General features: G+C 35.8%; 4 protein-coding genes across 4 annotated transcripts; 2 read left to right on the forward strand and 2 right to left on the reverse strand.

Annotated features, from left to right (window-relative positions):
• Positions 1-2,372: 2,372 nt before the first annotated feature.
• LOC119081574 (protein downstream neighbor of son homolog) lies at positions 2,373-4,565 on the forward strand. Its single transcript, XM_037190609.1, has 6 exons — positions 2,373-2,531; positions 2,587-2,717; positions 2,780-3,127; positions 3,195-3,958; positions 4,016-4,246; positions 4,308-4,565. Exons 1-6 carry the CDS (start codon positions 2,499-2,501, stop codon positions 4,481-4,483), a joined length of 1,683 nt encoding a protein of 560 aa, XP_037046504.1. The 5' UTR covers positions 2,373-2,498; the 3' UTR covers positions 4,484-4,565.
• LOC119081575 (DNA-directed RNA polymerases I, II, and III subunit RPABC2) lies at positions 4,537-5,287 on the reverse strand. The gene is made up of 3 exons (XM_037190610.1): positions 5,092-5,287; positions 4,858-5,007; positions 4,537-4,793 (listed from the first exon to the last, which is right to left on the reverse strand). The coding sequence occupies exons 1-3, from the start codon at positions 5,118-5,120 to the stop codon at positions 4,583-4,585; spliced, it is 390 nt and encodes a 129-aa protein (XP_037046505.1). The 5' UTR covers positions 5,121-5,287; the 3' UTR covers positions 4,537-4,582.
• Positions 5,288-7,060: 1,773 nt separating this feature from the next.
• Positions 7,061-9,648, forward strand: LOC119081577 (probable ATP-dependent RNA helicase Dbp73D). Its single transcript, XM_037190611.1, has 6 exons — positions 7,061-7,223; positions 7,290-8,612; positions 8,668-8,906; positions 8,965-9,029; positions 9,115-9,285; positions 9,345-9,648. The coding sequence occupies exons 1-6, from the start codon at positions 7,195-7,197 to the stop codon at positions 9,555-9,557; spliced, it is 2,040 nt and encodes a 679-aa protein (XP_037046506.1). The 5' UTR covers positions 7,061-7,194; the 3' UTR covers positions 9,558-9,648.
• A 28-nt stretch (positions 9,649-9,676) lies between these two features.
• On the reverse strand, positions 9,677-10,917 carry LOC119081578 (putative serine/threonine-protein kinase PRKY). The gene is made up of 4 exons (XM_037190612.1): positions 10,903-10,917; positions 10,613-10,823; positions 10,043-10,531; positions 9,677-9,985 (listed from the first exon to the last, which is right to left on the reverse strand). Exons 2-4 carry the CDS (start codon positions 10,817-10,819, stop codon positions 9,755-9,757), a joined length of 927 nt encoding a protein of 308 aa, XP_037046507.1. The 5' UTR covers positions 10,820-10,823; positions 10,903-10,917; the 3' UTR covers positions 9,677-9,754.
• Between the last annotated feature and the right edge of the window lie 10,895 nt (positions 10,918-21,812).

Below are 21,812 nucleotides of genomic sequence, written 5' to 3' on the forward strand. Positions count from 1 at the left end.
AACATAGACTAAATAGAATTTAGTCTAAGATTCGGTATGTTGTGCAAATATACATTAAAACTCATAGCTCGACCTGACTTATAAGGTACTAGTGTAGTACCCGGTTTTGCTTGGGATTATTATTTTAATGACAAAATATTACATTTTGTAAAAGGATGAATTCCCTAGGAATGAACTAAACGCATTTACATTCCATTTCGTAAAAGGATGAATTCCCTAAGAACCAACAAAACGCCTTTACGGTCTCAATCTCAACTCAACAAAATCTTGAGTTGTTCCACGAAAATTTCCGCCAAAAATATTTTCACATGTTGAAAATGTTTGACGCGCCAAAAATCCCAAACAAATTTTTACACTCGTCGTAAGAAAATTTTTCTTTCGAAAATATTTTCACTTGTCAAAAATATATTTTTCACAAAAAAATGTTTCACGCGTTACAAAAATGTTTCCACATTGAAGAAACGTGCAGATACCTTCGCAGCGTTGCCGGTTGATCAACTTGCCTCTCATATTATGCCTACAAATATAGGAGAGCTTAGCGGTCCAGCAACAGTAGATTTAATGGAGAGGCAGTTCGAAAATTTCGCACGATTTATTACGTCTGAAAACCTGCCGCAAAATTGGTTTTTCGAAGGGAGTCACCCGTAAAATACTAAAAAAGTCAGTGATATCAAATTCAACGACGATTGAGTTCATATTGCTGCATATCTGAATCCATCATACCCATATGTATAATGTGATTTAAAAACCATAAATTCAATTTAATAAAAAACAAACGAAAACATTTTTTACTTTAAAAATCAAGTAACAAAGATTAGAAATAATGTTCGGATGTCCATTTGTTTCACATAAATGCAACAAAAGTTCTTAACAACCAGGCTCGAAAAAGCCTTTCATATCAGCAGGCATATCAGCTTGGGGAAAATCGTAGACAAGGGTCCTACGTCAGAAAACACACTAAACTATACACAAAATGTATACAAATTTTGTAAAAAAATGTAAAATAATGAAATGTCCGAAACACTTGCAGGCCCGATAACTTGAGTAATTCTCAACCGAATTTGAAGAACTCGGTCTTTTGATCTGAGAGTTATTCACAAGAGATTTTTTATGTCTTCTTTTTGACACAATAACTTGAGTAATTCTCAACCAATTTTAATATCTGGATTATTTGGAAGTTATTTCCAAAGGATGTTTTGCATATTTTTTAACGGTTTAACGGTTTCCCTTTGGAGATCTGAAAAAAAAATTAAGAATTTGGTTTTAATTGAAGAAGAATAAAATGTTTGAATTCAACTTCGCAATTGGATAACATTATTTTTATTCCTACGGTGTGATTTAACCTTATTTTCTCTCCTCAATAGGCTTCGTCTGTTGACATTTCCGCCTCGCCATAGTGGAGAAAATATCTATATTCTCACCCGAACTGTACCCTATGCTAGTAAACACTTGATACAGTGCCGCACTGGCCGTACTGGGAAGTCGGGAGATACCCGAGGAACATATGACACAATTGAATCAGTTGGTATTGTTTCAAATTTTATAGGCCCCAAACGAAATTTCTCGAAGCGTAAGGTGGCAGTAACTACAGCCTTGATTTAAAATTGTCTCATACGTCAGAAAAATTGAAATATAGGCGAATAAAAACGAAATTATAGAGAATTTTTGTGTTAGTACACTTCAATCCAAATTGATGCTCAACGAAAGTCGTGCCGCGGTAGGTTTATGGTGTCATGGATAGTAGAGGTCACTACCTACCCAACGATACCCATATCTTCCAAGTCTATCGTTGTAACTTTTCGAAAACACTCTGGAATTTTTCCCCCCTAAAATAGCTACTGCACCACAAACACGAAAAATTTCGAAATGTTTTAAAGGCCAGCTTATGCGGCGTCAACACCTCTGCCAATGACCATAATAAATTAGATAAATCAGATAAATGCGTTACGTATTCTTGGTGGTATGCAACCAAAACTGCTTTGGTCACCCTAGCGCAGTACATTTTTTCATGATTTCCGTCGTGAAAACATAATTATTTCGAGGATTTTTTGTTGTTGCAAATGACTCAGGAGGATCATCTGAATCGATTACTGTGTACCCGCCGAAAATCGCTGATGGCTAGTTTTTAAGTTGTTCGAAGTTTTGGAGAATTGACTCTTAATTTAATTTTCTGAATTTACCGAAACTTCACATATAGTCTCAGTGATCTTCAAAAAACTATTCAGTTATACACATTTACAAGTAACTCCCGGAACCGACAACCTTTTCGTTTTTTTTTTAAATTACCCTCGATAAATACAGCGCCTCACGATAGAAATATAAAAATTTACGAACTAAACAGCCGCGGAATAATTTTTTGACAGGGCAACATATGCTCATTGTTATTTTTAACTGCCATCTCAACATAACCCCATAGTGACTGAGGCACTGCGTAAATATCAAATTTGACGAAAATTATTAAATTTATTAAATAAATCGATTAGTGTAAACCAACCGTTATGGCAGACTTTAATTGGAAAACTCCCGATGAGGTAGGTGAAATCAGAATTTTAATCGAATTTAATGATGAGACGAGAAATTGTTCAGGTGATGCGCTTGCATAGAAATAAACAAAAGCAAAAAGCATTACAACTGCGTACCGTACGTACTCCGGGTGCTGACATAGTCACAGCGGCTGAAACATACTCCAGCAACAAAAGGAAAAATCCATTCATTGAGTAAGAATTTCTTTAAGCGAATTAAGAGGCGTTATACGACTAATAGAAATTTCGTTTTGCAGTAAACGCAGTAGTATCGGATCGAAGAAACCGAAGGTTTCACCTATTTCGTATGAGTCAAGCGAATCAATATTTTCGCTAATGAAAGAGTCGAGTCGCGCAGAACCTTGCCAAATAGCTGGAGTGACACCAATTTCACAATACGCAAGCAATTCTAGAAAGTCAGACGATCTTAATCCGTCGCTATTCACTTTCACGAATACTAATGAAATTGAAGAGATCGCTGACCGCCAAGTACCCACAAAATACGTTCCAGTCGATTGGTCATTGAAGACGAAATTGCGAATACTCTGTCCGACCACAATCCAAGGAAATGGATTGAAAATAAGCAGCGCGAGTGGTGTTACAAGGTATTAACGTGATTGTTATATTAAATCAGATAAGAAGGACCGTCTAAGTGAAGAGTATCAATTTCAGCTTTGTTCGTTGTGTGGATCCTAAAACTGCATCGATTGGGTTGGATATATCGCCAGGTGCTCGTTTCCATCACGGTACTTTGTATTGGCAACATCCGAATATACCTTGGCTGACATTGTTTCCCAGAAATGCTAAATCGAATACAGCTTGCACGCTTGGCGATACTGAGCGTTCTGCATTGAACAAGGACTGGCGTGAGAGTTTCCAGTCACTTTTCCAGTTACTACGTGCACGTCATTGTCCATACTTTTACTGTTGCGCGAACGGATTTACGGTTCTATTCCGTGCTGCTGGAATTGGGGGTCGTGTCGAAACTCATGCATTGTTGACTCCGACGACAAGTGGATTTCGAGCCGCTTTGAAACAAGAAGGCATCGAATTTACATTGCCGTTGAAGGTATCCGCCGACAATATCAACAAATCGAATCCAGACATACGGAATCAGAGCGATCAGATTTCGAATTTGTCTGAGGCAACAACTCAGGACAGCGGATGTGTAGACGAGTTAGACGACGATAATTTTGACGATGACAATCAAGAGGAATGGTTGGCCAGTATGGGCGTCGATGCTGCAGAAATTAAGAAAATTCGTACAATTCACACTCGGATTAAGCAAAACGATGAATGCAAAGAAGATTACAGTGACCAGTCGATTGCTCTGTTCGAAGGTGTTGAGTGTCAGGCTTTGTTCAATTTTTTGTTGAACGCAAAGAGTACGACGGCAACAGTTGGCAAACTGGCCGGTATCCCACCTACTCTACTAGGTATAAAACTGGACAATATTCAGAGATTTCAAATTTTTAACTTTTTTATGATTTTAGCTCCGGTAGCATTTCGGGGAGCGACATTACGTAATGTGGACGTGAACACAGGAAAGGTTCGTCTGGAAAATAAAGACTATTTTAGTCTCGAACTGAAAGGTGTTGTATTGCCACACATAATGCAATATCTGTGCAATCTTTTACGGGAAACAAAGGATGTATTCAGCATAAGTACGGCTAGTCAACCAAGTACAATGTCATTGAGTAGAGCCGCTCATGTCATGAACGAAGGTACGTTTCGGGAGGCTACCTGACCATTTTCAATTTCGTATAATTAATCCCATTTTTACAGAATCAATCAAAGAAAACTCTCAAACGAGCGACCAGGTGTTTGGACAAAGAAATCTTTCGGATTGTGGTTTATCCGACTCAATATTGGAGGCTTTGTGTCGCGTTTCAAACGATTCGGTCAGGAATATTGAACGGATGTGCTACAGCAAGGAGAGCGGTGGATACACCTGGAGCTAATGATGAAATTTAGAATAAAAACGAATTTAGCGTTAAAATGAAATTTACAGAACTGTAATTATAAAGGATTTATTTAATTCAAGTGGTTTGTCATCATTTCTACGTATCAATAATAATAAGTTCATCGATATTCCAGTCTTCGTACGAATGGTCTGGTAAGTATCGTCGAATTATGATCGGAATTTTGCGCTGTTTCAACTCTTTCATGGCAATCTGTAGGGGGTCTGTTTCGCCATCCAATTCAACCATAATTGGAGCGCACATTGCAATCTGTAATGCCCGTGTACCAAGTACTCTAGCTCGTTCATATCTGCGAATGTACACAACAAACAGTTAGTTTTGAACGAACGAATTTTAGTTCCGTCTCAACTTACTTCGTCATATATTTTGTGGTGATTCTTTTGTTTTTAGCCACACTGCCTCCTGATTGACCAGCCGAAATTATTTCGAATGCAACGTCCTCATCTTGATCGTCTATGTTATCATCATCGGCATCGTCGTCGAAATCTTCTCCTCCTCCAACTCTAAAATTTCAAAGGAAATAATTGACGCCATACAGTGAAAGTCCTATCGTCGTTTCTAATCGGTTTTATCGGTAATGTACTTACTCGTCATTATCGTAGTCACCTTCATCCATATTTTAGAAGAAAAATAAATTGAGTTTACACGGGGAAACGATTTGAATTTCGAGAAGCTCCTTCGAGCGTGTCTGAACAACGAATGGTGTATGGACTGAATGTCATTAACAAACAAACATGTCCGACGTTTCTTAATGACATTTAATACGCAGTGTTGTCATATCGCGATGGTTTAGCGCTACATCAGAGTGTTTACGAAGAGCGATTTCTAACTACAGGACGCTCGTTTACACAGAGAGTGAAAAAGGTAGACACCATCATTCTCCTCTCTTCTAACCAACGCTTTCATACATTTGAACAAATCCCTAGCTACCCACATCTAAACTATTTTTTTAAATTCTAAAAAAAAGTATGGGTCCAATATTTTAGCATTCCGGACCATTCCATACTCCATACTCCATTCCAGATAAATTTTGGATTCTTCTTGTAAAATGAACAGGCCTACCGAAGATCCTTGACGAATGCAAGGCTCCCTTTCGTTCAGCACCCAGAGAACATTGATGCAAAATTTTTTGTCGATATTTTAAACAAATGAAGTAACAGATTTAGTGACTACATCGTCTGCCGCCTGTAAATGGTTACATATTAGAAAGGGGTTCGGGTCGGTTTCCATACAAAAAATTATTGAGAATAGTATACATTTCGAATGTACCAGTAAGGGCGGAAATTCATAGAAATCCTAGAAACTTCTGACATGACTTTACTTAATTGTTGGACTAGGTCAATGAGGATGTTGTTGCGTAGAGATCGTGCAGATAAACACAATTAAATTGGAATTCCAGTAAGTTTTGTGGGTTTACCCTTTTCCACATTATTTGGTGTTGGACACGAATACCGTTCTAGACCACATCGATGTATTTGAGAAAGATGTAGGTTGAATGCGACAATGTTTCCAGGTTTATCGACCACGCTCTTTTAACTTCGAAGGTTCTTAGCGATAACATCGTAATCAAGTACAAAAGCTCGTCCATCTACAAGAAATTACGTGAGGTTGTTGCAGATCAGTCGCATAAAAATTATCCACCATTTGACACCATCGCAAATTCATGAGGGTATCTAGGACGGATTATTATATTACATCAAGGTGAACATGTAAATGATGAAAATTGATAAAGTAGTTAGTCCGACCACATAGATTGAACGATGGTGTTTGAGTTAGTTATCACAGAAAGAACTATGTGGTCATAGCAGAGCTGTGATGTGGTGTAAAAGATAACAGTAAACCATGGTACCCCATTCAAGCTACAATTATAATTTTACATTTTACAAAAAAAAATACATTTTATACATTGGAAATCTATTAAATTTAATGTTTTTGTTGATCCGGACAAAATCCAACTTACAATTTTTTATCACAGAGTTATGGTTAGGGTCCTCTATGGATGACGGTGTAGCTGTCAGTGTTCGGGTTTACAGTTGCTCGGACTTCATCTATACCAAGGTTCTGAAAGGACAGGTTAAGACACCCACGAAGGCGGATGACACACACATTTTGACAAATAGACACATTTTGTTGAACAGACTCATTACAGATTGTTTGAAATGTCAACTTGAAGAAAAAAAAGTTTTTATCAAGCTCACATTTCAAACAATCTGTAATGAGTTTGTGCAATAAAAAGCATCTATTTGTCAATATTTGTGTGTCACCGCCTTCGTGATCAACTCAGAGCTGTCTTAACCTGTTCTTTCAGAACGTTGATCTATAGACTGTTACGATCAGAGCGAGAGAACCGAAGACTAGATAATTATAACTTGCCTTGGATAATTATCAAAATATTGCTTTCTCTTTCAACATGTTACGTTGAGAGCGAGAGGACCGAAGACCAGGCTATTATAAGTTGCCTTGGGGTACTTGTCAAAATATTTCTTTCTCTTTCATCATAACACTATATACAGTGGGTAACACTGAATCCAAAGCAATTCAACGGCATCACTGTTCACACCGTTCACACACACAAGGAAAACATTATTTCAGTTTGTTATTACATGTGCTTGACAGTGTAAGGTTATGCGATTGTTGACTGGCAGGCAGTGTTTTCGTGGATTTTAGGTAGAAAAATAGTAAATAATATTATGAAAATGGATTTATTTGCTGTCACCAGGTAAGTACAACAGTCAAAACATACCGATCTATTGAAGAAATTATCAGCCATAACAATCAACAACAGATACGATGATCAACGGGACACAAACGATCCAGATCGAGAGAATCAAATTTTGGCAAATCTACAGAAAAACATTGCAAAGAATCGGAAAAAATTGTTGAAGAAGTCAAAGCAATTGGAACATAAAGTTGAAACTGTTGCTGTACCAGGGGCTGAAAATGAAGACCAAATTATCGATGAAGTCGAAATGGAGCCAGCTGAGGAAGCAATGGAAGTGGACGTACCAGAGCCGACTGGAATGCCCAAAGATACATTCGTAGTTCTCGGAAATGACAAGTTCGAAATGGCTGCAAAAGTTGATATGATGCTACCTCCCTGGCTAGCACATCCGACAATCATATCTACCGACTTATCCACAGATTCAGCAGCTGAAATTGCCGATCTTTCATACGTCAACAGCGACATCAAAGAGGCGTTGACAAAAATGGGAATGACGAAACTTTTTCCTGTACAAAGTGCGGTGATACCGTGGATATTGAGTGTTAATAAAACGCCGACTCCTTTTCGTCCTCGTGATATATGCGTATCGGCACCTACCGGTTCCGGTAAAACCCTGGCCTATGCCATTCCAATCGTGCAAATGTTATTGAATCGTGTCGAAAGAAAGGTGAGAGCTTTGGTCGTGCTTCCAGTCAATGAATTGGCCGTTCAAGTTTTGAAAGTGTTTAAGAAACTGTGTGAGAACACACGTTTGTCGTGTGTCCTTTTGACCAAATTCGTACCGTTCGAAACGGAACAATTTTCACTCGTCGTTCAATGCGATGACGAATATTACTCCAAAGCTGACATAGTCATTGCTACCACAGGTCGACTTGTAGAACACATTCATTCTACGAAAGGTTTCTCATTGAAACATTTGAAGTTTCTGGTGATGGATGAAGCGGACCGTATTATGGAGCAAATTCACAATAATTGGTTGTATCATCTCGATCGTCACGTCAAAGAGGAATCGGACAGTATCCTATCGGGGCAATCGTTTCAGTTGTGTTATAGAGACTTGTGCAACGTAGCCATGAAACAGCCACAAAAAATGCTCTTTTCAGCGACACTTAGCCAGGATCCGGAAAAACTGCAGGACCTTCGATTGTTCCAGCCGAAATTGTTCACATCGATTGTTGGAAATTTGGTTTCAATGAATGACAATATTGCGAAGGGAGCACACGTTCGAGGTGACTTTGTTGGAAAGTTCACGACACCGGCTGAACTCACTGAAAACTACTGCATTACCGAAGAGAAGTTGAAGCCGCTTACATTGTATTCGTTGATCAAAGAGAACAATTGGAATCGGTTCTTATGCTTTACCAATAGTGGAGACACCGCACACAGGTGAAAATTTAAATTCTCTCTTTTGAAGGATGATATTTTAACATCAATTTCACAGGCTTTCATTTTTCCTGCAAGAGTTGTTCGGCACCGAAATGAAGATTGAAGAATTATCGTCAGGACTTCCACCAAATGTTCGAAAATCCGTTCTGGAGAAATTCAAAGTGTCTAAAGTAAATGGTCTCATTTGTTCCGATTCACTGGCTAGAGGCATTGATATTGAAGGCGTCGACATTGTCATTTCGTACAACGTTCCTCGTCACATCAAAACATACATTCATCGTATTGGACGAACAGGTAAGGGAACGACTTATAATCGAATCGTCATGAGAAATTCAATTTGTAAATTTTACAGCTCGAGCTGGAAGAAGCGGTTTAGCCATAACTCTAACAACAAACGATGAGTTGAAAACCCTTAATGTGAGTGAATTTCAAATTCATTTTTTGTCTCTGCATTCGTTGTCGACTAGCCATTCGTCACTAACATATCCCTCTTGTTCGCCAGAAAATCATCAAAGAAGCTGGAAAGCCTGACCTTGACGAAATTAAAGTCACCAGCAACATTGAGGAAATGTCGGTTAAAGAGTTCAAGACAGTTGTCCAGAAACTTCAGACGTCGTTGAAACGTGAAAAACAGCTGCACACGCTGAAGGCCATCAATGAGAAAAACAAAGCGGTAAGCTTTCAATGATACTTTGAATTGATCTCCGCAGCAACTAATACAATTGTCTTTAGAGACCGACTGGCAGTGCTGGATTGTTGGGACAATTGCAATCGCAGCTTATCACCACTAATCAGACCAATGTGCATAACAGCCAAAACCTACCGGAGAGTTGGAAAGTGGAAAATCAGTTAACTAGGAATGCAAAGAAGGAGAAGAAATTCAATGCGAAAAGAAAACGAAATCAGAAGAAAAACATGTCGAATGGTGCTTCATCAACTGCATGAAAATGCGGTGAAATTTGTTAATAAAGGAAAATCGTAAGATGCTAAGAAATTTTATTTGTAATGGCAATGACAAAGAAATGAAGTAAAAAACTTGAAATTAATCTATGAAAACACTTATAAATCAAAATGAAGTAATAGATCCGATAGTAAAACTCGGCGTGAAAGTTTAAAATTTTGATCGATTTTCGTTATCCTCATTAATAATCTTCCTCTTCAACGCTAGAGTCTGCATTGTTCAAAACTTTTCGAGCCCAGTAATCATTGAAACCCCTTATAGCTGCATCATAGTGAACCTTAATGATGTCCTCGATTTTTAAGTCTCCTTCGTGACAACGATAAGCCGGATCGACTTCGAGCATTTCCAATATGATCGACTGTAGTTTGTTGGAATAAATATTTGGTATGTGTGGCAGTGCCGTTCCAGGTTCCTAGAAGAAGACTCGTTTGAATGTACATAAAATATCTCAGTAAACTGTGGTAACTACCTTATCCAAAAATGGATGCCAAAATGTGCACATTTCATACAATATCACGCCGAGTGGCCAAAAATCAACCGATTTATCATATTCTCTCCGTTCCAAAAGCTCTGGAGCCGCATAACATTTGGCGTCGAATTGCGATGCATACAGTGTCGCATACCCACTGACATCTATATATTTTGCCATCCCAAAGTCTGTGAGTTTCAAGCGATCATTGGAGTCGATGACGATATTATCAGGCTTCAAATCGCGACGAACAAAACTATGGTGATGTAAGTACTCCAGGCCTAGCAGTACATCGGCAGTCATTTTTCCGATGTCTGTCTCTGTCCAAGTGTTCTGAGAGTCAATCCGATCATCCATTCTTCTTTCTAAGGTACCATTTGGAGCATACTCCAGGACAAAGTTGAAGTACCTTTGCAATTCGAAATATCCGGAGTACTGAATGAGGTATGGATGAAGTATTTTTTTGAAATTTTGATACTCATTTCGAAACTACGAACAGACCAGACAGAAACGATAAAACGTCTATCGGAAAAATGAATAATTTAAAGGAATTCACGTCGTAAGTCTTACGATGTAAGCTTCTCCAGTATCTCTTAGAACTTTCTTAATAGCAACCAATTTGTTGTCTTTTCTCATTCGAGCGATAAAAACAGTGCCAAAGTTGCCTTCACCTAACTTTCTTTCGATAATATGATCGCGTAGATCACTATCGGTATACTTGCAATCAACTTTTTTGTCGTAATTATCGGGCAGCATGTAATCATTGAAGTGAACCATTTTTCTGAAAGCACAAAAGAATTCTAAGAAATTTCCAGTCAAAACGAAATTGACTTCGAAATATAATTGCATCAGTTGATGACCTGGTAGATATGACGTTGATGCCTATATCTTCGAATCGGAGGACGCCTCTTATTTTCTGTCAAAAAAATATTTAGAAAAATACATCAAAAGAAATATTTTTGAGACCAGAAAAAAAATGAAAACCATGTTGATTGCCTATTTCAAATCAGGGTTGGGTCGCGCAAAAGCGCAGAAATTTGCGCTACTTTCGTTTTTTGGCAATATCTCTACTGTTTTTGGTCCAAATCACACAGGTAAAAATGCTAATGATTACCCATCGTTTCAGCTACCTTTGTCTCTCAGAAGTTTTTTCACGAAAATCTCTTGTCTAAGAGATACAAGTGGAAATGTACACAATTAGCGCACTTTCGTTATTTTTGCGCTAATTGTGTACATTTTGATTTGAATCTCTCAGACAAGAGATTTTCGTGAAAAAACTTCTGAGAGACAAAGGTAGCTGAAACGATGGGTAATCATTAGCATTTTTACCTGTGTGATTTGGACCAAAAACAGCAGAGATATTGCTAAAAAACGAAAGTAGCGCAAATTTTTGCGCTAATAGCTTTTAAATTGTTGACCAAATCACCGAGTTATTACTTAGATTTTTATGTTTTACATTTTAAATTGAAACAGAAACAAAATTAAGAGACGGATCGCACTACCTGGACAATTATCAGAAATATTGAGTGCAAAGTGTGAGAAAAATACAAACAACGATTCAAATGATAACACCGATTGTAGATAACACGGAAAATTAATGATTGGGAGTTCTACCTCGCTTTTACATCAAAGTTAAATTTAACGGAATCATTGACCACTTCATCCGACGACAAGTCCAATGTTTCACTCATCTATAAATGTTAAGTCTTACACAAATATCATTGTTAAGACACATAAAGTACTTAAAAGAAGCAAAATCTTAATTTCTCACTACATCGCTAATAATGTACATGATGTTTTTTTGAGGAAGCATATCTCTCTGAAAATTAAGACTAGTTCGCTGCGCTCACCCTTACATTTTCACACTCGAAACTTGAAATATCTAACGGTAGTGGGTACATCTATCTAAAACTAAAACTCTCATTGCGAGTTGAAACAAAAATTTCTACGGTTGAAAATTACTCGAGTTATAATGTCGACGAGGTAGAAGATCTTATCACGAACTTATCCTGTAAATTTTTTTGGAAAGTTGGATGAGATCTACAGGAAAAATAATTCTTGCACTTTTACTTCAGGAGCTCGGTAATAGAAGATCAGTTTAGATTTATTCATGTTACCGTGTAGAAATAAGTTTTAATATATTCTACATTTGTCGTAAATTTTTGAAAACCTATACATTCTTACAGTAGTACACGAAATTCTGAGTATCAGACTGACACTTCATTTCGTAAAATTGTTGTTTCCATTAGCTTTATAACACCATGATCCATACGATACCATACCACCCTCTATTATTCTTCATTATTTTCATTACCAAAATTTAATAATGTTGCAACATTTTCGCTCGCTCCGCTCGCAGCTCTTTTCTGATCTTAAATAAATGATAACTTTTTAGACTAAATTCCAACCTCCATAAGATTCCTTATGTTAGTCCCTGTCTCTAGCTTCACTTTTCGTAGTGTTATTGTCAGGGTTTTATGACTGTGAGGCAAATTTCACAAATTTGAGTCGCTCGATCGACGTTTACAGAGCATTAAAGTCGTGGTGCTATGGTAAATGGTAGGCACACACTCTGAAGTTAAGAAATGTGACTTTGTATTTTCAGAACCGAAACCTCAGTGTATTGGAAAATATTCTTTTTTTAAACATATACCCCCTTTTCCTTAAATGTATGCGCCTTTTCCGTTTAGAAAATGCGCCTTTTAACGAAAAGTGCACCCCAGTCGAAAATCCTTACTTTAGGCTCTGGTATGTTAGGATAAAATTCTAAGAAACTATTTTGAAGGAATTTTCATAAAAGCTTATACTTTCGGAGCTATGAGCGTTTTAGCTATTGAGCTATAGGACCGATAACTCAGAAAATATATCAAATACGAGAAGCACCCTAAAAGTTTCGAGAATCGGGTATTTCCGACGCATACAAGTATTTAATTTGAACATATTCGTAAATTTCAACATTTTTTAAGTAAAATGACGTCATAACATCGTAAAAAAAAGATTTTGATATGAGTTGAGGAACAATTATAAAGAGGCTTGTCCACCATTTTTGAAGTGCTGTTCGTTTTTTATTTTTTCTTAACTAATTATTTTTTATTAATAGTATATTACTTCCGATGTTCCAAGTTGTGTATTTGATAAGTGGGGTGTTACAGCCCGACCCGAAGGGGAGGGCTGTATTCCCCACTTGTCAAATAACAACTTGGAACCTCATAAGTACAATGCTTTACGTAATTAGGCAATGTAAAAGAAAATGAAACATGCCGTAACACGTAAAGTATTTTTATGTTCTCATGTAAAGTACGGTCCATCTAAATGGTAATAAGTCATATACGCGGCCTTCAAATGTTGACACTTCGTAGTAATGCGATAAATTAAAAACACCTAATGCTGACCGATTCAGAGCTCCACAGATCTGCCTCAAAAACAGGTTTTGATAACTGAAATTACTTTTCTGTTGCATTGGACTCTCAGCTATCAGAAAAGTCATAATTCATGTGAAATAATTTAATATACGCAGATAAAACCAGTTTGCCCTTGGCAAATTGTGTGGTCCTAGAACAATTTCGCTAAAAACTTTCCGAGAACTTATATTTTTACTGTATTTTTTTCGATTATAAATTCCTCACTTTTACTCAAAGCAAATTAACCAAGAAACAGACACGATATAGGCCTTAAGGCACGCAAAATGTGATCTCAAAGTGAGACTTCAGTATCAGGCTTTTTCGTGATTTAAATTTCTCGGCCTCAATATCTCAGAAGCGGAAAAACGTTCTGCCTTGAAAGAAATGAACTTTCATAACTGAAACATAAGCTATTGTTTCACTAGGAAACAGGTTGCATCTCAAATTATAGAGATAAACTGATCCATTTTGTAGGGCCGCTCTCGCAGTGAAATTGCATGTGAATCTAATTCTTTCGATTTTTCCAGAAATTTCTGTTAGGATTTCTTAGATACATATTTTTAGGATTCTTTTATCGTACTATGCTGAAATTACATCGATACTGCGACCCAAACAACAGAAACCCTGGTCTAAACTTGCCAAAGTCGTGAAATTTTAGTTCAATTTTTAATGATAAGCCCTAATGTCTGAAATTTACGAATATGTTCAAATTAAATACTTTTATGCGTCGGAAATACCCGATTCCCGAAACTTCTAGTCGACATGTGTTTCATGGTTTTCCTAAAAAGTCGCTTATTTGGGAGCTATGTCAGCAATAAATCGGAAAATACGGCAAATAGAAACCTCGTGTAAAGACAAAGTTATAGAGTTTTAGATTCTAGTCGATGCGTGTTCATGTACTCCCTAAAAAGCTATGAGCGTTTTAAGTTCGAGCTTTGTCACCCATAACTCGGAAAATACTGCAGAATACTGCCTCGTTTAAAAGACAAAGTTAAAGTTTCGATTTTCGTCAAAGTTTTGAATTTCGTCAAATTTTCAAATTTTGTCACATTTTTTATTTTTGTCAAATTTTTGATTTTCGTCAAATTTTTGATTTCCGTCAAATTTTTGAATTTCGTCAAATTTTTGAATTTCGTAAAATTTTCGATTTTTGTGAAATGAAAGCTGGAAGGTACAGATCAAAGAGAAAATTATACAATTTTGTAAGTAGAATATTTTCGTTCAAACTGCACAATATGATTGTCCATTATCTGCGACCAAATTCTTAAAAATCACAACTTACAAATTCGCTACAACATCTACCACATTTTGACGCAATTTTTTTTTGTTATAATTTTCTTTCTAAAATTTTCAGATAAAATTTTTGTTCGCGTGCTTTCCTCATCAGCTGCCATTTGTGACGCATATCTTTTTGCGCTCCAAATCTGTAAGCGTCACATACACAGATATCAGTTCTTTTCTTTTGTAAGTGGATAAAAGGACTTGCGTCACTGTAAGTGGTTTTGTGCGATAATGTATACCTAAGGAAGGGTGCGTTGAAGGCGTTCAATTGTGTCAATAAGTGACGTAAAGAATATGCATATCATTACGATGATTAGAATCCGCAAGCAAGTACGCTTTTAGTATGGAATAGAGTGTCCAAGTTCGGAGTCAAGATATTTGCTTCTCTTTCAACATCTTACATTGCGAGCGAGAGGACCGAAGACCAGTTTATTATAACTTGTCAAAATATTTCTTTCTCTTTGATGATAACTCTATATTTGTATGTGTAACGAAGACCAGGTGAGCGTATTTTCATTGAAATGAGAGAGGTGGTGTTGATGAGTGAATTTTCACTTTATATTTTTCAGTTGAAAAAGGTTTTCATTGCTTGCAGAATATTTTATTAGATTTTACATAACACACTGATCATCATAAAACGAACGACTCTTTAAAATAGTAATGAACCAACGCACTTCAAGCATGAGTGGTACTGTTAGTAGGGTACTGAAACTGGACAATGTACAACTCCAAAACACTGTAACAAAAAAAATTCAAACAAAATAGTACTCTATTTGGCAGCTGTCGACTATGATCACTTTTGCTTGAAGTGCGTTGAATGAACACATTTTGGTTTTAATTTTCTTGTATGTTTGAAAAAGAAAATCTTGAGGAACAGTGAAAGTTCACTTTTGAATAAACACAGTATTCCCAGCCTGGCTTGATTGTTATTAACCTCTTGGCAAAGTTTAAAATACTTAAAGAAAATTCATTAAAGAGAACTCCGGTAGGTATACTGTGTAAAAACAAAAGAAATATGAAGCACAATCCAGCAAAATCCACTCGAAGAAAAAGAAAAATTCTTCGTCGACAGTAAGACTCTCCGCATAAAACCAACCCCATTAGTGAAATAGATTTAAGGTAATTTCCGCATATGAATTCTATTTGCTGCATTTTTGGGTGCATAGACACCGTAATGGTTTCCATAAAAGCCATTTCAAATAAAAATATGACGCAAAAAAACCCATTCTTTGGAAGATGCAAGGTAAATATGATTCTCTGTACCAGTACGTACGTTTCGGTGTATGTTTTCTTATTTCTTTTGCTCGATAAAATTGCGAAGACATTGTCGTGAGTGAAGGTAGAAATGATAGTTGGGGTATGAACGGATTTCTTAGTGTGAAAACTGTCCACTTCTACAATTGTGTAAAGTGAGAAGACTTTCCCATTCATAGAAATTTAGATGCTCCAGGTAAGCATTTTGAAATAAAAGCCAGTGGAAATCAGCCTCACTTAATAACTTTCTGAGAGTCCTGTATAGATCAAATACCCACAAACTAGGATTAATTGAAGGAAATAGAACCACCTATTGACTGATTTATTTGGGTCAATTTTAGTTAAAGTAAAAGATTTACCAAAGGCACACGTACACAAGATTTATTGCAAAGACACACAGATACGTAGTAGAATATCAAAATGGAGCTCGTTGATACAGATCTAAGTTACTTTTCCATGCAAAATTGAAGAAAATTCACCTTCAATATTTTAATAATTTTACCCAAAAACACGCACAAGACGTGCTGATGCTGAAGGACTTGAAAATTCCGAAACTTAAGTCAAAGTTAAATTCACAAAATTGCGATATCTTCACAAAATATAAGATAAGTTAATTTTGAAAGAAATTCACTGAACACTCAACATAAGTTGAAAACCAAAGGCTTTGGATCGTTCCGAAAACCGACGATAACTCGTAGTGGGAGAGAGTATGACGTAATCTGAATTCGATCACTTCTTTTGATCTCAAATACATGAATTTTCATTATGTATTTTGTATTGGTATGATCGCTGAATTCTCCATTCCCGCTTTTCTTTATAAGTATGTACTTATACGTTCACATAATTTTGGTGCTACTTTTGGTAAATGACGACGAGTGAGATCATGGATGTGAAACTATATTCTCTGTTTCGTGAACTAAGTAGTCATACTTATTAGGTCGTTTGTATAAAGAAAATTCGAGAGAGAATATTTATGAAAACGAGAGGCTGTAGTAACGCACTTAAAGAATGAGTGTAAGTGGTAGTATACTCTAAATAGAGTACTGAAACTGGACAATGTTTAAATTTAGCAATAAAAAAAGGTGGAAACAATTCTCATCAAAAATAGTACTATATTTGGTACCACTCATTCTTGCAGTGCGTAGGCTGCACTGCCGTTATTTATAAAAAAAACAATTTCCAGTGGAAATAACAAAAGAATTTCCAGTATTTCTTTTGTTATTTTATAGGAAATTGTTTTTCTTCCGAATTACGGCAGTACAGATATACAGTTTTTGTTGTTTGTTTTATTCAGTAGTGATAATTTTACTGCATCAGGATCTAAAAGGCAATCTGTCATATCTCTAACATGTACTTTTCAGGTATATGTAATAAGTATTTGGATTTTCCGGGAGGAAATAATGCTGTCGAATTTGTGAACACTTGGTACGGAAGGCTAAAATATTAGACCCGTATTTTTTCCTGGAATTTAAAAAAAATATTTTTCATGTGTCGGGGCCGAAAATGAGGGAGTTTTGAGATTTTTCTCTGGTTTTCGACCCCTTTCATGAAAAATTTTTTGAGTATCTGTTTTGGACGATTGATTTTAGGCACTTTCGCATGTAGCCCTCACTTCGTTCGGGCTACAACTCGCGAAATTGCCTAAAAACAATCGTCCAAAACAGATACACAAATAACTATAGCCGCTGCGAAAGGTGGATTCATTCAAATATAAAAAAGCGTTGGTTAGAAGAGTAAAAAAGATATAAACCATTATTCTCCTCTCTTCTAACCAACGCTTTTTTATATTTGAATGAATCCACCTTTCGCAGCGGCTAAACATTTTTTTTAAATTCCAGGAAAAAATACGGGTCTAATATTTTAGCCTTCCGTACCATCAGAAACCCTTTTTTGATATATTTTCGAGCTGGCCTGAAAATCTGAGCCTGCCTAAACCATAGGCAAGGTATTCTATTTTTCAACGTTCTACCTTGTTTTCACTAAATTTGGCATAATCAAAAATTCATTTACTTCAGCTGAGCATGTAATGTACACCCCTACTAATCATGTATATATTCCCCAGTATAAATATATATGAACAGAGTAGACATACCGACTTTTGTATTCTTTGACATAGACAAATCCTTTCTCTAAGTCTTCTGAAAAAGTATTATAAGATCTTTTATGTCTTGTCTTGTATTTTATACGGCATGAACGAATGTATATAATTCGAATACTGTACTGTGTTAAATCGCATAGGATCTGCATTTCATTTGAATATTTGACGACAATAAAATCCGAAAGGTAAAAATCATGGCTTAAAGATGGATGGATAGGACTTAGTTTAATTCAATAAAAGGGTATATTTTTATTTTAAATAAATAGCTTTTATTTGTCTATATAACATGAATGCTGTCTATTGTGGAGTAATGTCGTTACGATGTCTTTTACTAAATTATTAAAAAGTATTTGCACTTTTTGAATAGAACGTTTTCAAATTTGCGCCTAGTTAAGTAACATTTTCGAATAGAACAGTTACGTACAATTAGACCAATTTTATTATCATCAGTTATTTATTCCAATGTTTGAGTTAGAGTATTTTTAATCTGTAGACTTCAAATCTTGTACTTTAATGTCTTTAACAACCATTTTGCTATATAAAGGACCCAGAGCTTGTCGTTATCTATAACAGATAAATAGCCGTATTTGACAGGTTAATAAAGCTTTCAATACTCGCTGTTTCTTAATGATTTTAAGCCTCCCAGACACATCATAAATGTGACCACAGTTACAGATTTGGTGTCGCTTTACATCAGTCAAATACCCTTAAAAGAGAAAGTGACACAGGTCACTGATCTACTGATATCATTCTAGATGACGCATTCTGCTTTTCTACGCAAAAATTGTAACAAAAAAATTGATACCAACAAAAACACGTACGAGTTAGTTGTTTCCTTGCCACTGTCGCCATGGCCTGATGAGATGTTGGCAAAAATAATTCTTTAAAACTTTTGAGGAATTATGGAAATGCATTACACTTTCGTCTCTCAGTTCGAAACAGTGGCAGAAACCATTCGCCAATTAAAAAAAAGTTGACCCAAAAGTTATTAGAGAGAAACAGCAAAAAATAATTTGCGTCAAATGTAGCAGTAGTTGGACTCGTACGAATGCAATTTTTTGTTAAATGATAATCTGAAACCATGCGCTCATTTAAAGATTATGCCAACGTTCGGGCATAATTTTGTACAGTGCTGAACATCTAAATAATCCATCGAATTAGAAATCTTTTATTTTTGCAATCTTGGGTCGTAAACTGCACCTTTCCATCTGTTTGATGTCGCGTCGTATGAATTAAGATTTTGTCGCTAATACCTTCGATAGGATGCCAGAAACGTTTTCTCGGCTTCGCTTGACAATCGACATCTAGTGAGAGAAAATACCTACAATTTTCGCTTTTCGTTTTGTGAGTCGAAGATGTAAGTTATTTTGGGCGATACCCTTTTCACAAATAATTTTACCTAGTCATTAAATGATCTAAAAGTTTCCACAGCGAATGTCAAAAAATTGTTTTCATATATACCTGTGATTATCGCCTCAGCGTCCACATCGACAATTAATCTGATGTTTTGGATAACGTTTGAATTGCTCATCATCATGATCAATATAGAGATGGTGTACAGGTGCACTCTAATACATGAATAAAATACTCATCAAATAGCTCTCAACAAGGTTTTTTGCTCTTCCTCTTTCAACCTCACTTGAAGTTAAATAGATTTTAATTGTCAATGAAAGAGAGATGTTTCGACTTAGAAAATAATTTTATTGGCGGCTTTGGTTGGAATAGTTGTATAAACTTTTAGAAATTTCTGATGTGCAATTCCCAAATATTGTGATTTCATGGGTATGTTTTAGTGATTTCTCCTGTTTTCCAAATAAATTTGGGCCACACGAGTTCCATAAGATTTTAACTAGCATGAAACTTTCATGAACCACAAACAATATGCCATAAAACGAAAATGTAAATAAAAATGAATCCATGGAATCGACTTAGATAGGTTTTAATTGAATTTTATTACGTATACGATTTATTGGATGACATAAGTGTTATCTTGAATTAATTTATTTCTTTGGTTAATGGGACATCTTTAATTGTTCGCAAATAAATGAGACGATCTTGCATAATATTATTCTAATCTAATATTGCAAATCTTCGCTATATTCTTTAGTTCCATTCAAGTATCTCGCAATATCTGGACCATTTTGTGTTTTTTTTTTCTTTGCTTTCATCTCTCTCCATTTCATGAAATATAAAAATGTAATAAAATAAATGGAGCGTAAAAATGTCATAAATTATGGGAAGTATAACATCGTACTTTATATCAAACAAACTCCTTGCTTATCCAGTGTCTTTTTTATGAATACATACATGTGAGTAGTAACAATGGACTTGAGAATTAACTACAGGACATCCAGCTGCTTTTAGCTTCTCGAGATAATAGCATTCGGTATACATAGTTGAAAATCCAACATAAGTCCAAAAAGCACATAGGGGCCGTTCATAAATTACGTAACGCAAAAATCAACATTTTTCAGACCCCCCCCCGGGTCTGTAACGCTAAAAGGGTCAAGTTTGACCCAATTTTGTTAGAACCGTAACGCTTGCCTCATACCCCCCCCTCCCCCCTCTAGCGTTACGTAATTTATGAACGGCCCCATAGTTATGTTATATACACTCCATATTTTCTTTTAGATATACCGTTGCGCTCGTATATGACAATTTCTATATATTCAGCTTAGCCATCCATGAAGAAAAATGGTAAAGCACGCTCAAGATACCCATTTCCACTCTCTACTTATCTCATATCCTTCAATCTAATCAGAATCTGAAGCAATTTTACTTTTTCCCGTTTTTCTCCACCCTCCACTCACCACATTTAATGTGTGATGTTTTCCATACAGTCATTTCATCTCTTCACATTTAGGGGAGTGGTTTTACTTTTATGTTTTTAACATTTCCTCAACCATTTGATTGACCATTCTATATCAAACGAGATGACCACATACATTTTATTACCACATATTCGATAAGAAGGGAACCAATAGAAACGGTTTTCGTTGGTAGTTTTTCCTTTGATAATACAAAGAAAAATGTAACATTTTATGCTTATATCAAAGTACGTTTCTTTTTTCGTTGTGTAAGAAAAAATAAACTTTTATGATCTCACCTATCCACAAGTTTAATAAAAAAAATTTTTAAATAAAATAATTTTTTTTTATAACATCGCCAAACCATTGAATGTATGAAAAAAAAAACACTTCCATCAAATGGACCACATATTGTTTTACTGAAATTGGTTTTAATTTGCATAAGTTGTTTAGTCAGTTATCCTTTTTCGAACAGCTTACATGAATACATAAAAAAACCCTTACTACCCCATAAAGAAGTGTTATATTTTATGTATCGGACTTTTGAGACATTCAATTTTCCATAAAAAAAGAAGAAGGAAAAAATAAACATCACGCTTAAAATTCAAATTTAATGTTGGAATAGCCTATGCTAATGCTTCCGTTTTTCGTTCATTTTTTTTTTCTTACAGAAGTTTATTTATTACAATAATGCGTATAAGGGTGAGACTCTGGAGTATCGTATCATGGAAAGTGTAATTTAATTAACTACACTTAGTTTCGATACTTTTCCGTTAGTGATTAATTTCTGTGTCTGAAACTGAGAACCCTGTGGGTAGTTTGTCCTGATTCTAAATGGGATATTTTTTTGGTTTCGTTTTTGTTCCAAAAAAAAACCTTTTGTTCCAATCCAACGATGAACACCGGATTTTTACAAAATGTTCCCAATA

The sequence above is a fragment of the Bradysia coprophila genome, unplaced genomic scaffold (genome assembly GCF_014529535.1).
Source record: "Bradysia coprophila strain Holo2 unplaced genomic scaffold, BU_Bcop_v1 contig_358, whole genome shotgun sequence".
NCBI classification, from domain to species: Eukaryota; Metazoa; Arthropoda; class Insecta; order Diptera; family Sciaridae; genus Bradysia; species Bradysia coprophila.